At 54.8% G+C, this 15,726-nt stretch overlaps 4 protein-coding genes across 4 annotated transcripts; 1 reads left to right on the top strand and 3 right to left on the bottom strand.

Moving 5' to 3' along the window:
* The first annotated feature begins 159 nt into the window (after positions 1 to 159).
* BDV17DRAFT_254771 (putative choline sulfatase) lies at positions 160 to 2,924 on the top strand. The gene is made up of 2 exons (XM_073756825.1): positions 160 to 1,236; positions 1,294 to 2,924. The coding sequence occupies exons 1-2, from the start codon at positions 826 to 828 to the stop codon at positions 2,644 to 2,646; spliced, it is 1,764 nt and encodes a 587-aa protein (XP_073618866.1). The 5' UTR covers positions 160 to 825; the 3' UTR covers positions 2,647 to 2,924.
* On the bottom strand, positions 2,877 to 6,875 carry BDV17DRAFT_254769 (uncharacterized protein). Its single transcript, XM_073756824.1, has 3 exons — positions 5,133 to 6,875; positions 4,782 to 5,076; positions 2,877 to 4,726 (listed from the first exon to the last, which is right to left on the bottom strand). Exons 1-3 carry the CDS (start codon positions 6,490 to 6,492, stop codon positions 3,298 to 3,300), a joined length of 3,084 nt encoding a protein of 1,027 aa, XP_073618865.1. The 5' UTR covers positions 6,493 to 6,875; the 3' UTR covers positions 2,877 to 3,297.
* Positions 6,876 to 7,163: 288 nt separating this feature from the next.
* On the bottom strand, positions 7,164 to 10,529 carry BDV17DRAFT_301062 (uncharacterized protein; the record flags this gene model as incomplete). The annotated part of the gene is made up of 2 exons (XM_073764175.1): positions 7,164 to 9,101; positions 9,152 to 10,529. 2 exons carry the CDS (start codon positions 10,527 to 10,529, stop codon positions 7,864 to 7,866), a joined length of 2,616 nt encoding a protein of 871 aa, XP_073618864.1. The 3' UTR covers positions 7,164 to 7,863.
* Positions 10,530 to 10,966: 437 nt separating this feature from the next.
* On the bottom strand, positions 10,967 to 12,639 carry BDV17DRAFT_279732 (glutamate decarboxylase; the record flags this gene model as incomplete). The annotated part of the gene is made up of 3 exons (XM_073759765.1): positions 10,967 to 11,081; positions 11,140 to 12,333; positions 12,404 to 12,639. The coding sequence occupies 3 exons, from the start codon at positions 12,637 to 12,639 to the stop codon at positions 10,967 to 10,969; spliced, it is 1,545 nt and encodes a 514-aa protein (XP_073618863.1).
* Between the last annotated feature and the right edge of the window lie 3,087 nt (positions 12,640 to 15,726).

The raw sequence follows: 15,726 nt of genomic DNA, 5'->3' as shown, positions 1-15,726 counted from the left end.
TTTCAGCTCAGATAGTATGAGTCGTGTGATTGTGAAGTCGAAACGGTCGTAGTGCTAAAAGCGCCAAGCTTACAAGCGGGAGACCGGTGCGTTTAGTGGCAAATCCAGACTGGGGTGTTCGCAACAACCCCAGTTGCGTTCGACTGTGCTGTTGCTGTTGCTATGTGGACAGGAGACACTATAGAGCCATAGAACACAGTATAGAACACTGACAGAACATTCTGGGGTTGTTGAAGCATTTCTAAGCATTCATGAAGATGACTGGCCTCCGACCCAAACCACGATGGCGTGTAAATACATGTATCAACGGGCCCCCTGATCAACTCCTGCGCTAGAATCACCCATGACGACTCCATAATCTCCCTGCCCTCGAGACTATCATAGTCTCAGAGTTTCTACAGCTTCACCGCTTGTGAATGAGAATCCGGAGGTAAACGATGCTGGACCCCTGTGGAGCAGAGATCCTCGATTGCAAAGCATTTCTTTTTCTTACAATCACACCATCGGCCGCGGCAATGGTTCCATTATTGCGGTGACATCTCGCCCGTAGATCTGGGTCGGCAGAACTTTTTTTCGTTTTTTTTTTCTTTTCTTCAATCCTTATCAGAGATCTTGTGACATTGTCCGAAGGAACGGCGCTGCTGCCACTGTTTTCTCCACATCCCCGACTTACTTATACCTCCCCTTCGCCTCCCTTCCCGCAGTCCTCCTGACTCTCCTGCTCAGTCCCATACTTTGTTCTCTACACTCGTACATAATATATTTTAATACCATATACCTCCTCGAACCTTCAGAGACAAGACAGAGAGAGACATAGCAGCTATCATGGCAGCCAGAAAGCCCAACATTCTCTACATCATGGCAGACCAGATGGCTGCTCCCCTTCTGGCCTTCCATGACAAGGACTCCCCAATCAAGACCCCCAACCTGAACAAACTGGCCGAAGAGGGCGTGGTATTTGATTCAGCCTACTGTAATTCGCCACTATGCGCCCCCTCCCGGTTTGTCATGGTGACCGGCCAACTTCCCTCCAAGATTGGAGCCTACGACAACGCTGCCGACCTGCCTGCCGACACCCCGACATATGCGCACTACTTGCGTCGAGAGGGCTACCACACTGCTCTTGCTGGCAAGATGCACTTCTGTGGTCCTGACCAGCTTCACGGCTACGAGCAGCGCCTGACTTCTGACATCTATCCCGGTGACTACGGCTGGTCTGTCAACTGGGATGAGCCCGTGAGTTTTTGCCTGATCTAGACTAGCTAGAGAAACTGGAAGTATTAACTTGATCAGGACATCCGCCTCGATTGGTACCACAACATGTCTTCTGTCATGGAGGCTGGCCCTGTTGTCCGCACCAACCAGCTCGACTTTGACGAGGAGGTCATCTACAAGTCCAAGCAGTATCTCTTCGACCACGTGCGCCAGCGCAACGGCCAGCCCTTCTGTCTGACTGTTTCCATGACGCACCCTCACGACCCTTATGCCATGACCAAGGAGTTCTGGGATCTGTACGAGGATGTTGAAATCCCTCTGCCCAAGCACGGAGCTATCCCCCAGGACCAACAGGATCCCCACTCTCAGCGTATCCTCAAATGCATTGAACTCTGGGGCAAGGAGATGCCCGAGGAGCGCATCAAGGCCGCGCGCCGTGCTTACTACGCTGCGTGCACGTACGTCGACACCAACGTCGGCAAGCTTCTGAAGGTCCTTGAGGATACTGGCATGCGTGATGACACCATCATCGTCTTCACTGGTGATCACGGTGATATGCTTGGTGAACGTGGCCTCTGGTACAAGATGGCCTGGTATGAAAACTCGGCTCGTGTTCCCTTCATCGTTAACGCACCCAACCGCTTCAAGCCGGCACGCATCTCCCAGAATGTCTCGACCATGGACATCCTGCCCACTTTCGCCGAGCTTGTAGGCGCGCCGTTGATCAAGGAGCTGCCTATGGACGGTGTCTCCCTGGTGCCGTACCTAACCGGTAAGGATGGCGTCAAGACCGACACCGTTCTCGGCGAATACATGGGTGAGGGCACTCAGTCTCCTGTGGTGATGATTCGCCGCGGCCGCTGGAAGTTCGTCTACTCTTTGATTGACCCGCCAATGCTCTTCGACGTCCAGAACGACCCGCTGGAGAAGGTCAACCTGGTTGCCGGCCTGCCGGACCCTTCGCGCGCTATCAACGCGGATCCCAAGGCAATTGCCTTTGCCAAAACCACGCAAAGTTCTCTCCCCACCCCCGTGGACTCTCCCGCCGCAACCCCTGCTCAGCGCGTCCCCACCCACGACTACGCTTTCCCCACTCCCCCACGAACCCCAAGCCCCGGCAAGCAATCCGACTCTGTCCCCAACACTACCGACCCCACGAAGCTCCTTGCGTACTTCGTCGAGGAGGTCCACGCCCTCTGGGACCTGGAGCGCATCAAGGAAGACGTCCTCCGCTCCCAGCGCCGTCGTCGCCTCGTTTACTCCTCCTTGATCAAGGGCAACCCGACCTTCTGGGACTGGGAGCACCGCGTCGACCCCAGCACCCAGTACGTCCGTAACCAGGGAAAGGGGCCGCTTGACGATGTCGAGCTGATATCACGCTGGCCTCGTGTCCTGCAGCAGGCTGCTCAGGCCCAGGGCATCAACGTCTAATCTTTCTCTTCACTTTGTCTCTCTCTTTCGTTTCTATACTTGTTGGGGAAAAATGTTTCCTCCATTCGACATTTGAGCGAGGCGCTATACCCTGCTGTTTCTTGAATTATTATCATCATCATAGCATGTCTATTACTGCATGTGACTTCCAAAACTATTTGCGGGCTTAGCGTTAGCGTTGCTTTGAATGTGCATAGAAATGGGGTTGAATCTTCTGGCACTGGATGTATGTTCTATCGTGATCCATTCCAAATTGAGAAACATATTTAGTTACATGATTGAATACTCTGCCCATCTTAGATATCTGTCTGCTTGTAGTCATCAGCTTCGAAGAGTCCATGCGATCGTCACGTGTGGTGACAACCCCGGGCGCACCTTCCATTCTCGGTCATCATCTTCCTCCATCCTCATCATCCAAGCTAGATTCTAGATCTTGTCTCATCTTGTCCTCATTTCGCTTCCATCATACCGCATGTATCGCGAAAGCAGATTGCAGGAAAATTTTGCTTCCCAATTTTATGAGCTCAGGACGATGTCGATGTCTACTCGCCACAAATGAGTTCGGCCTCTCGAGGCAAAGCACCGCAACATGGAAGTATGATCATTATTTACTGGTATCAGGAAAATATAAGCATCGCTAATTATCGCTAATTACGCCCTCGACAAGATGATGACATTAAACCCCAATCCCTTTCTCCCAATTGCCAAGCAAACAGTACAAGTGAAGCAGCACTCGTTTCCTCGACGAACAATGGCACACCGTCCCCGCTCAGCGCACCAAGCTCTCGCGACGGCATCCTCATTTGGTCCCAGGGCATCGATAACGACCAAGTCGTTCGGACTAGGATTCGCGGTTTTGAGATTCTGCACCCGTATCACGTTTCGCAGATATCGCTCCCCTTCCTTCTTGTGAATAACGTGCGCCCCGACACACGGCTGCGCCGCCACAAAAACTGGGTTTGTGTACAGCATGTATGTCACGGATGTCCCGTTGACGTTAAACTCGACGCTCGCGCGATATGTCTCCGGTGGCAGAGTTGGAAGAGCTGCACGGGTTGCCTCGTCCACGGGAAGCTGAGTTAGGTTTATGGACTTGAGCTCGGCACCGCTGTTATCACCCGCTGGTCGTTCGGGGGCCGTCATCGTCACCCACTCGTTGGGATTGAGTAGGCTCTCGAGGAACGTATACCGGTCCATTGTGCCATTTTCATCATAGCCGAGATCGTTCAGAGCGCTTTGGCCAGTGTTCGACTTTACTGGTACAGGCATGGTGGCTTCGCGTGCCGTGAGGCGTATCCATCCTGTTTTATCACCGCTTGGTGCCGGGACGGGCCCTACCCAGCCGGCAACTGACTGGACATTCCTCAACCCTCCGAGAACGCGACCTAGAGTTGTTCGTTTTGGCCAGTAGCTGACGTCCTTGACGATTAAGCCGTTGTCGTAGAACGGCGCGGCGTTGAGGCTACGCACAGTAGGCGAACAATAGACGAGACAAGCCATGATTTTGTGTCGGTAAATCTTGCCCGGCAACATCAAATTGAACAGCCAATCCCACATATCCGCGTTCCAGGGTATGCGCCTGGCCACCAAGTCGCTATACGCAGTCTCAATGGTGTTGCGTGCTTCGTCCATATACGGCCAACCAAGCGCCTCTCCAAATCGGATCAAGGCTTCAGATTGGCTCTTACTAACGCGAGAAATGAAGGTGTAGCTGTTTGCGCTATCTTTGGCTTGAAGATTGCTAGGTCCGTTGAAAGTCACATAGGACATCCACATGGAGCCCAGAACCACCAATGCGGACGTACTATCCGTCATGATCCCAGTATAACTTGTCGTCACGGGTTCCTTTCGAAGGCGAATCAGCAGTTCGCATCCTAAGAGAATCTGGTAGAGGAAGTTCCGCAGACCGTCGCCTGACGAAAGACTGCCGATAAAGTAGCTGCTAATGCAGCCGACTTTGTTGAGATCGACGAACCGCGCAGCTGCATCGTACTTGCTCTTATTCAAGCCCATGCAGATGTAGTCTATCTGCTTCTGACGGCTGCCGCCCGTGAAAAAGCCGTGATTTGCAGCAGTCGCCCTGCTTATATTAGTCTCATGCATTCTATTAACGTCTATGGTCATGGAAGACATACTGAGTGAGGCCAATCAACTCGCACAGGCCCTCATTATCTTCCAACTGCGGCGACCCCTGTAACTTCCGGAGACGCTCGACAATCTTGCTTAGCGGAATCTCAGGGAGCACAGAACTGGACTCGAGGGTGAGACTGAGGAGCGGCGAGGCACGCAGTTGCTGGAGACGGTATTCTTCTGAATAGCCCGCCATCCTCACTGTCCCTGGGGTCTTGCTCTCATAGTAAGCCAAGGTTTCACAGTCCGCGTCGATATACGTGTTTCCGGGGTAGCTGTACGTGTTGAGGACCATATTCCCTATGAATTGCGCGTTAATTTGCCGGTAATCGCTGTTTAGGAAGAAAAGAACTTACCCAGATTAGGATGCACAGGGTCCACTGATCCCGTCTCGCGCGCTGTTAACTCGTTGGCTGTCATGGCATTGTACAACAGCCGGACTGCGTCAATCTGCCCCGGCAGGGTATAAGGCTGGACGAGCAGACTCCCCTTATTCTTGATCTTCAATATTTGTTCCAGCTCATCAAGTTTACGGTTGAGGACGACTGGATCCCTGAGATTCTCTGTGTACGCTGGAGGCGGACCGTCCGGAGGGCTCAAATCATCGAACAACGACTGCGGGATAACGTGAGAGGTTGTGGAGGTAGAGTTACGATTCACCGTCTGAGCTGTTGCTCTTGACGTTTCCATGTTGCGATTTGCCGTCGACGCTGGTAGCATGCTCGTTCGTCGGGAAGGATCCTCAGTGGTATTCGATGGTGGGCTGGCTGTAATCGGCGCCGGGGGACTAGGCGCGCTCCCAAGGATACTTGGGGTTGCTGCTCTGGGCTGTTCCAGCGGAGGGCTGAGGCCTGGGCTCAGTGATGCCGTCGTCGATGGGGACATCGTTGGAGAGAGTGTTGCGCTTCTATTGCCTGACGAGGACGTATTGGCCCCTGAGGCAGAGTACGTTGTTGTGATGAGAGGAGGCGGCGGCGACGTAACCGGACTCGAATAAAGCGACGCAGTCGTCGAGGGCTGCGGCGACGACGACGGCTGTATGATCTGAGGCAGTTGCTGGTTTGCATTCAAATTCACATTTGCATTCGCATTCGCACCCGCACTAGCCTGTTGTCTCGCCCCAGCCAGCGCCCTCTGCGCCGCAAGCCGCTCATTCGGTTGCGCACAACCAACGGCATTACTAAAGACATCAATCGCATTCGCCGAATCGCCCATACTCTGCAGCACCTCGCCCTTCTGCATCCAAGCCTGCGCACTCCCCGGATTCAATGTAATCGCATCATCGGCATCTTTCAACGCTAGGTCCAGTCGCGCCGGTGTAGACACCATATGCGCCAACGATCTGCTAAGGAGGAGCTCTGTGTCGTGCGGTGCAAGCTGTAATGCCGAGTTGTACATGACTACTGCGCCGTTATAGTCGCCTTGCGCTGCTAGTTGGTTTCCGTGCGTGCGGAAGGGCTCGCCGGGTTGAGGGGCGGCCGCCGGACCTGCGAGGGGAATAGGAGGATTGAGGATTGGAGGGATGTGAGCGTGAGGGAACGCTTGACTGGGAGGTGGACCAGGACCAGGTCCTGCTGGGTTTCTACAGCCCGGTATTAGTGCGGTGCCATGTCGCAAAGGTAGCATGAAGATAGCGGTAGCAAGCAACTTACGCGGGCTGCGCGTACACAGGCACGATATGGCCCTGCGCGGGAGCAGGGGGACTCGGAGCGCCATGGCTCAGCCTCTTATCCTTGTCGTTTCTCTTCCAGAAAGGCATAGTATATCTCTTCCCCCGTATGAGGAAGCCTGAAGGTGGGCAGTCGTAACAGCAAAAAAGAAACAAAGAGAGAAGAGTTGTTGTATGTAGACGGCAGTTGGGATATGAAGCAAAAGAGACAGGGAGAAAGAGGTGGGCAGATTCAGCCTCACCCCCTCACTCTCGTCTCGTCTCTACTCCTCGAAGATAACCTGATTCCGTTTGCACACGTGCTGGTCCAAGGGATTGGGCAATACGAGGCGATGTGCACAGGCCCAGGCGGGTGAAAGGACTGGATACGAGGTCCAGCGTTGATCCTTCAGGTTGAACCTCTTGGGAGAGGGGCATAAATACAATCATGTTGTCTAGAACCTTAGATGACAGAGTTCAGGCGCCAGGGCCACTCCGGAAAAAGGAAGTGGTGAGTTCTTTATGATATTTATAGCAATACATACAGTAGGACCCAAGAGCCTCCTCAGTCTTTGCCGCACATTCACTGCGAGTAGCAGCGCCGAACTTGTAGTTACGACAAGTATTACTAGTTGTAGCAGGATATGAACCAGTAGTAGTGAGAATAGATAGATATCAGCCAAACTACCAAAAGTCTCACCTAGACGAGCCGCGGTCCCCCGGCAGAGCCCTAGGTAATCTCGAGTGAGTGCGATGAACGCATCAAAATCGGAAGTCGCCTTCTGAGGCCCGGCGAAGACAAGAGCGAATGATCTCCTACTGCATCTTACGCACATCGCACCTGCCCCATGGGGTATCCTCAAGAATGCAGTGGAAGGTGCGGATTACCAATTTGCCACACGGGGCAGGTGCGATGGCAGCGGGGGTGTGCCTTTATCAACATGAACAGGCAGGAGCGACCTCGGGTCTTCAACATCGCAACTTCCTTCGGCACGATGGAGAATGGAATTTAAAGTTAGAGAAGGAACAACCCCGAGGCCGCCAAGGGTCCGTGTGCGTACCTTCCAGATATGTAGGTACTGAGTCTAGGTGGCTAGGTGGTGAGTGGTTAGTAGGTACTAGTACGGTAGCTACCAAATCCTTCAGCTTTAGATATAGAAATGGTTCCGGATGGTCATGAGACTGAATTGGCTGATGTATATAGACAACGAAAACGACCCCAAAACGAAATGAAAATCATTCCTCGTCACATAGAATAAATACCAGCGTGGCTTTACACCGCGGTTCTCTGTCTCTTAAAAATAAGAATACTTATAAGTTATGTATATACCAAGCGGACCGGCTTCGCTCATCTCACATATTATCCAACGTCCAATATCCCCGCCTACCGTCCTCCCGATCAACCGACCAACGAAGACATCCTTAACCAAAACTATCCATTACTCAATCGGATAAGCCGGCGCCTTAACCAAAACATTCATCGGTCCGCGCCCACGCACCTCAGCCGTAATAAACGCTGCGAGACGAATGCGCCCGGCTCCATTTCCAACTCCAGCACCTACTCCTTGCCCTTGACCAGAGAATTGCTGTCCAGGCCCCGGTCCAACAGCCGATGCCGGGGTTCCCACGGAACCACAACGGGGCTCGTTATTCGCCACTGTAGAGGTAGGCGTTGGCCCGGGTCCCTGTCCCTGTCCGACAGACGGAGGAATCTGGCCGGGTTTCCGACCCATGATGTTACTGAAGACGGAGCGCATGCGTTGCTCGCGAGCTGGGGCGCTGTCAGGGCCGCCTGTATTTGCGGACGCGGGTAGTTGCAGTTCGCGATCACGGTCATCGGCGGTGGCGCCGATGTCTTCATCGGGGTTAAGTCTAAGATCGGAAGGATGTTCAGCGGAACGGCGGGAGTCAATGGGGCTAGCGGCATTCGTGAGCGGGGGAAGGACACCAGCTTCGATTTTCATGGTTGGTTCGTGGATGGGGGCGCCTGGGGGAGGATATTCGACGCAGATATCTCGAGACTCGAGGGGGATTTTCTCGGCGATACCGACAGCGTTTTCGACGATCATGCGGACGCCGTTGTCGATTCCTGGTGGGGCAGGGTCATGGAGATTGCTGACGATGGTTGCGACGAGGCTATCGACAAGGCGGTTGATGAGGTTGGTGCGGTGTTCATCTGCTGTGGGGCCCTGGAGGGAGTTGCCTAGGCCGTCAAGGGTTGTGCGGCGCCAGTTGGAGATGCGGGCGATGGAGTTCTCTGTGTCTTCTTCTGTGGCGGTGTTGGTATATTGTCGGCGGAGGGTCATTTCGATGGATTTCAGGTGTTGGCTGAATGTTGGTTCGAGGGCTGGGTGGAAGTAGCGCTCGAAGATCTCGTTGACGAGCCAGCGGGACATTAAAGACCGGCCGATGGCGGTCATCTCTTTTGTGCCTACGGCCGGGGCATCCTCGTTGACGTAGCCGGCGAGCCAGTTCGGGAGGGATTTCCAGTCTTTGCGAATGGAGAAGGCGAGGTCTTTTATAGCACCGTCGAGACGGCCAAACCGGTTGGCGTACTCGTTGTCATCGAGGACTGTTCGCGAGACGGCCATGCGCTGGTGAGCGACGGTGTTTTGCAATGACTGGACTTGGGCGTCCCGCTCAAAGTAGTACCGCTTTACCTTGGAGTATTTGGTCACTGTAGATCGTGTCAGATCATACACAAGTAGCTCTGAACGGTAATCTTACGCAAGTCTTGATACTTCTGAGCCAGAGTCTGGAAATCAAGTTCACTCAGATCGTCGCGACTCCGATTATCCTTGGATGTAGGCGTAGCGTGCCCCGTATCAAGGCCAGCCTGCTGGCCAGCATTGTTCCGGGAGCTGCCATCTTGATTCGGACCCGGCTGCAGCGAAGCTTGGGATTGGTTTTGTTGGTTCCCGCCGAGAGGTCGGTCTGACATCGCCCCGAGCTGCGACACTGACGATGATTCGCTCTGGGGTTGTGGAAACGGTGAGGGGGTTCCGATGGATTGTCGGGACGGTGGTCGCGGGTCCAATTGGTGCGACGGGGGGGCAAGATCTGCGCCGTGTCTGGAACTCTCGGTGCCGGCGGTCGGGGTTCGGTGTTGTTGATAAACTTGGTCGAAAAGGTGAGGGTCGGTATTGGACCGCGGGATGGGCGAGGGGTGCGGCGAGCGGGAGTGAGGGGCGAGACCGGGATCGGGGACACGAGCGGTATTGATACTCTGCTGCGGCATTGACGGTTGATGGTCAGCCTCCGAAGCGTCTACCGCATAATCTCGGGACCAATTGTCCACCGACAAGCGCGGCTGCTGCTGCTGCGGGGAATGCTGAGCTAGAGAACGTTGGCGTGGGGTTTGGGGTTGTTGTTGCTGCTGCGATTGGCGGCGGGAGGATACCTTGACAGATCGGTTGCGCTCTAGCAAGCTTGACTGGTCACGGACGGAGGTCGACGAGGCAGAGGAGTGGAAAGAAAAGAGACTCCGTTTGGACCGACGGGGTTCCTGCAGGTGGTGATCCTCTGGCTTACTGTCTGGCTTGTCAATAGGGGAAGAAGGCCAGGACTGATCGGAGGAGTCAGCATCGAAGGTCTGGTGAGGTGGCGCGAGATGAGAGGGTGGAGGGCTGTTGTTGACTACCGTGATGGTGGAATTGGAGTTGGAGTTAGAGTTGGCGTTGGAGAGCGTGGAAACGTCTGGCGGTGTACGCAGGCGCTGGGTGTGGGAGCGCTGCAGCGAGTAGCGGTTCGGATTGCGCGGTGGAGGCTGACGGGCGTCCCAGGAATAGAGCGGCGGTTGCGCCTGTTGCTGCTGCTCTGGTTGCGAGTGGGAATGAGAGTGACCCGAGTGAGTATGAGAGTGGTGTGAGTGCGAGCCCGGCTGCGGCTGAGTTTGGGGCGGAAACTGCTGCGAAGTGGAGACGGGGAAGCGGTGGTGGTGAGAGTTGTTCAAATTATTATTACTGTTGTTGTTGTCGCCGGAGTCGAAAGGAGGGGCGGCGGCGGAGGAGCCCGAGGAAGGAAGATGGGGGAGATGCTCGACCGATCGGAAGGCTGAGGACGAGATGGACGGTTTCGACTTCTCTTTTCTGCGGAAGAGGGGCATGGAGATGGAGGGCCCGAGGCAGGGCAGGGGTGGGAGATGGAAGGAGGGGAAGAGAGAGAAGGAGTGAAAGAGAATGAGGACAAGAGACAAGATTAGGGAGATGAAAGCGCTGAAGTGAGTTGGATTCATCGGAAGTGGAGGACTGCGCGGCACGACTCCGGCTGATTGGGCGCAACACGAGGCTGTGCCAACAAAAGAGGCTTAAGTTACTAGGAGATATACAGCTGAAAACTAAGGATCCTAACAAGTGCTAATAATAGCCTCGAACAGGAACAGCCTGCAGTGAGAACTAGCTATCTAAATAGGTACACCCCTCCCGGGCCAAGTATATCAGATAAAGAAACCCATCCTTCCTGCTGATGCTGATGCTGGTGCTGATATCCAAACAGCTGCACCCGCGATACGCTAGAAAATACCAATTCATCTCTACACTCCGTCTAGCATACACCATGCGTCTTGCCGTGCCTGCCCTGCAGCGAGTGCGACTCGTTCTTATAGTGCGGGTGCGTATGCTTCGCCTGGTGCGACTTGGTCGAATGCGAGCGGACGTGGCTGCCATTGTTAGCTTTCTATACATATCCCAGCCTAAAAAAGAGAACGGGTGACATACTGAGTATACCGCGTCAACATGGCTTTATCCATATCACTCAGACTCTTCAGCGCAAGCTTCATATCACTAAGAAGCTGGTCGCAGCGGCTCATCGTAAAGTCCTCGCGTACAACCACGCGCATCAGCTTCAACTCATTGCTGTTCGGCGCCATCGTGTAAGCAGGCACAATCCACCCGCGTTCCCTGAGCTGATGCGCAATCGCAAATTCATCAAACTGCTCCTGTCGGTCAGCAGGCAAGCGGAACGCAACAAGCGGCAGCCCGCGTCCACGGCGCTGGCTCATGATAATGAAGCCCATCTGCTCAAGCTGATCGGCCAGGTAGTCCGCGATGCGGGTGATATTCACCATGACACTCCGGTACCCGCGCTTCCCCAGTCGGATCATCTGGTAGTACTGCCCGATGACATGCGACGCACCCTTGGAGAAGTTCAGCGTGAAACTGGCTTGCTCGGCACCGAGGTAGTTGATGTTGAAGATGAGTTCCTTGGGCAGGAACTCCGGAGACCGCCAGACGACCCAGCCGACACCGGGGTAGACAAGGCCATACTTGTGGCCGGAGACGTTGATCGAGACGACCTTTTCCAGTCGGAAGTCCCATTGCAGCGTGGGGTGGATGAAGGGCGCGACGTAGCCGCCACTCGCGGCGTCGACGTGGATGGGGACGTCGAGATTGCGCTCGATAAGCAGGTCATTGATCGCCTTGACGTCCTCATACTCACCCGTATACGTCGTGCCCAAGATCGCACAAATCCCAATCGTGTTCTCGTCGACAAGATCGACTGCCTGCTGTGGATCAATGACGTATCGATCCTCCGTACAATACACATAACGCTCCTCGACATCAAAGTACCGCGCCGCCTTCTCCCAGCAAACCTGCACAGCAGAGTTCATGACGATATTCGGCCTTGTCCAGTCCTTCCCCTCTGCCTTGCGCTTGTTCTGCCACCGTTTCTTCATCGCAAGGGTACCGAGCATGATCGCCTCCGAGGATCCTACGGTCGACGTACCCATCGGGTGCTCCTCCTCGCTTGTCGTCGGGGCATTAAACAGTCGGGCGATCATATTAACGCACCGGTTCTGGATCTCGGCGGACTGCGGGTACTCTTCGTAGTCGATGAAGTTCTTGCTGAAGGACTCGCTCATGAGCTTCTCAGCTTCATCTTCCATATACGTCGTGACGAAACTCGCCAAGCTACATAAAACAAAATTAGCACATTCCTCACTCCCAGTTCACATCCGAAAAAAAAGGTACAAATGCATACTTCAACATCGGGTTCCCATCCAAACTAAGCTCATCCTTAATCATGCGGTATGCCACATCGCGAGGCATCTCCCGCTCCGGCATTTCCGTGTGAGGCAGCTGCTGCGTCGCGAAGCGCGTGCCGTAGACGGTAGTCGAGTACTCATCCTCGTCGGTGGTCTCGAGCTGGATAGAATCGACCCGCTTTGTGACGGGCTCGAAGTCGTCATCTTTCTTGATGGAGGCGAGGTGGACCATTGCGATACAGTGACAATCTTGAAACCTGAAGTAAAATTGTGGACGATAGTAATAAAATGAGCAGGTGGTGTGCGTTTTATAACGAATGTTAAATTAGGGAGAAAGAGGACAGGAGAGCAATGCGATCGTAAGACGGAGGCCAAGTTCAAGAAATAGCAGCCGCCCACGTCGTCAGTCGTCACGCCCCTCTGCGCTGTTTATACACCAGTCGCAGGCCCAGTCGTCGTCACCTGCCGCTCGCTGCTCCGTCCCTGATGTATCTGCATCATAAGGTCGGAACTCGGCTCAGTGGCTCAGGCAACAGCTGAGGGGCTGTGGACGACTGGACGTGGGCAAAACGTGGACGTGGCTGGCCTAGCGCAACGCATCCGATCCAGCGAATCGCTCATCTGGACCTTGTGCGTTCCGACGTGACGATCGGACTGAGTTCCTCCGTAGGTTTCAGAGTCTCAGGGCCTGACGAATAGGGAGTTGGGAGGGCTCGGTGGGCAGCGAATTATTGGGGAGAAAGCTTAGAGAAAGCTTGGCTGGTGCGGTGGGTTGGATGGAGAAGGATATCGTCATTGGGGGGCTGCCGGTTGCTGCACTGTTGCCAGGGTTGACGACTCCGCTGTGGGGATTGAGTTGAACGAGATTCACCCCTCAGTTGTAGTCTGGTTGTGAAGACAGCTCACAGAGCTTTTAGTAGATAGAGTCAATATAGAGTCAATGTATACTCGTATAGCATTAAAGAAAGAATAGTCAACTACCTAGCTAAACCGGTACAGACTGACACTAATCCAACAATCAAACAGAGCAAGTCCTGTGGTATCCCATTATCCATCATATCATACAGACCATATAAGACCTCCAAGCCTCGCTCGTTCTCTTCATTTTCTCCATTTTCCGTAGTAGTAGTAGTAGTAGTAATAGTAGTAGATAGTGCTTTCTCAGGCGTTTGGGTATCAGCAATGCGGGGTCGAATCCTCCTCGGTCCACCCTCCCAACACACCGTCCACTGGTAGTCTGGTAGTGGATGGAGCAATCTGAAATCAAAAAGAAACAAAAAGCGATAAACGATAACAAATCATATAAGCGGTCAGGTCAAATTCAACCCTTGACCTTGCGCTTGACCCACCCCCAGAAGCCGCCGCTCTTTCGCTTATCGGTCTTGGAGGTCGAGGTCTCTTTTTGATCAGCCGGAGCCTGCTCCGTGGCAGGCTTGCTCTCTTCGGGCTTCGCGCTGGTGGCAGCACTCTCGGCCGGAGCTGGCTGAGGAGCTTGTGGCTCGGCCGTCTTGGCCTGCTGCGATTTCTGGGTCGCAGCGCGTGCGGCAGCAGCGCTCGCGGAAAGCTCAGAGGACTTCTCAGCCTGGGTCTGGCTGGTGGATTTCGATGGCTCCGCGGCCGTCTTGTCGGTAGCCGCCGGGGTGGCACCAGAGGCTTGGCTGACAACGGGAGCTTCGTGAGCCTTCTCCGGTGGCGTAACAGCAACCGGTGGCTTGGTGACTTCAGGAGTCTCCTGCTTCGGCTTGGATACTTCCTCAGTCTTCTTTGATTCAACAGCGGGCGCGCTGGTCGCGGCAGTAGGTTTGCTCACTGCGGGTTCCTGCTGATTGGGAGGAACAGTCTTGGCTTCTTCTCTAGCAGTGCCAACAGCGGCAGCAGGGCCAGTTTCAGAATTCGCAGTGGTCTTGCCGACGACAGTCGGCTCCTTCTGGACGACCGAGGTGTCCTTGGGCTTTTCTGCCGCAGCGGGTGCTGCAGCGGCAGCGGCAGCCGTGGGCTTGGTCGCCGCAGGCTCCTCAGTCTTGGCCAGAGTCTTCAAGCCCTCTTTGCCGGTCTCAGTGGTAGCGGATGGGGCGGTCGTGGTCTGGGGCTTCTCAGCCTGTGCGTCCTCAGAATTAGTGGCAGCGGGAGCCTTGGCATCAGATGGGATTGTCTCTTTGCCAATGAGAGCTTCCGTGGGGACAGCCTGCGCAGTCAGAGGCTTCTCAACGGGTTCGTCCTGCTTGGGGGCAGCGGGAGCCTTGGCGGCGTCTGAGATCGTCTCCTTAGTAGTGGGGACTTCCGTGGGGGCAGTCTGCGCAGTCTGAGGCTTCTTTGTCTCAGCTGCAGGAGCTGCCTGCTTGTTGTGGTTGTTGACGGCGGAGAGGCCAGGAACCTCCAAGACATTCAATGGTTTGTCGGCAGGGTCCGAACCGAGACCGGGAACCATCTGTGGTTTCACCTCGCTTGGTTCGCTCGCGGGCGCAGATGTGCTGGGGACATTCTCCTTTCCAACAGGCGGTTCCAACGCGGTCTCGGCCGGAGTAACCTTGGCAACAGGGTCTTCGGCCGTCTTTTGAGCCTTCGCGGGCTTCTCTTCCGCCGCGGCGACGACAGGTCCATCCTCATGAGGTCGCTTGACCAGGGTATCTTCGGTGCTTTCCGATTCCTTGAGTTTCTCAGGGAGAGCAGTCGTTGCGGCAACGACTTCCGGGGTGGAGAGGGGCTCGGTTGTGGTCTCGGTGGCAGGGGGCTTCGATTCTTTAATGGACGTCTCGGGCTTCACTACTGCAACGAAAGGTCAGTATGCAAAAAAGAGACGAAATCGCCACGACATACCAGTCTCTACCGGCTCAGCCTTCTCCGTTTTCAACTTCTGCACGGTGTCCACAGCCTCCTCTACCGGAGGAACATCCTTCGTCGCGGGAACCGGGACTTCGTTTTTGTTTTCGGTAGCGGCGGCAGTGATCGGCGCGGCAGCAGGGGTCTCAGTCTCGGTAGTGACCTCCGGGGCAGCCGTGGCAGGGGGGATAGCAGGAGCCTCAACAGCCTCAGCGGGGGCCTGAGCCTGCTCGACCTCACTGTCGCTCTTCGTGACGGTCTCGTCAACAGTAGTCTCGGGGGCGCTATTGGAATAAGGAAGAACCAATATTAGTCGAGTTGCTTCTCAATTCCGGCGAACCGCGATGACGCAAAGACAAACAATGAATCCCGCGCAAACCAAAATCAATTGTGCAATGTGCGACGCGACTGGACTAGACTTACGCAGCGGCGACGGGCTCAGCGGCCTTGTTGGCAGCGGCGACAGCACTGGAAGAACCACCGCCCTTCTTGCCTCCCT

Source organism: Aspergillus undulatus (assembly GCF_047715775.1).
Source record: "Aspergillus undulatus strain CBS 261.88 unplaced genomic scaffold BDV17scaffold_7, whole genome shotgun sequence".
In the NCBI taxonomy this organism is placed as follows: domain Eukaryota; kingdom Fungi; phylum Ascomycota; class Eurotiomycetes; order Eurotiales; family Aspergillaceae; genus Aspergillus; species Aspergillus undulatus.
The sequence above is the reverse complement of the archived record's forward strand: the minus strand, read 5'-3'. Positions and strand labels throughout refer to the sequence as shown.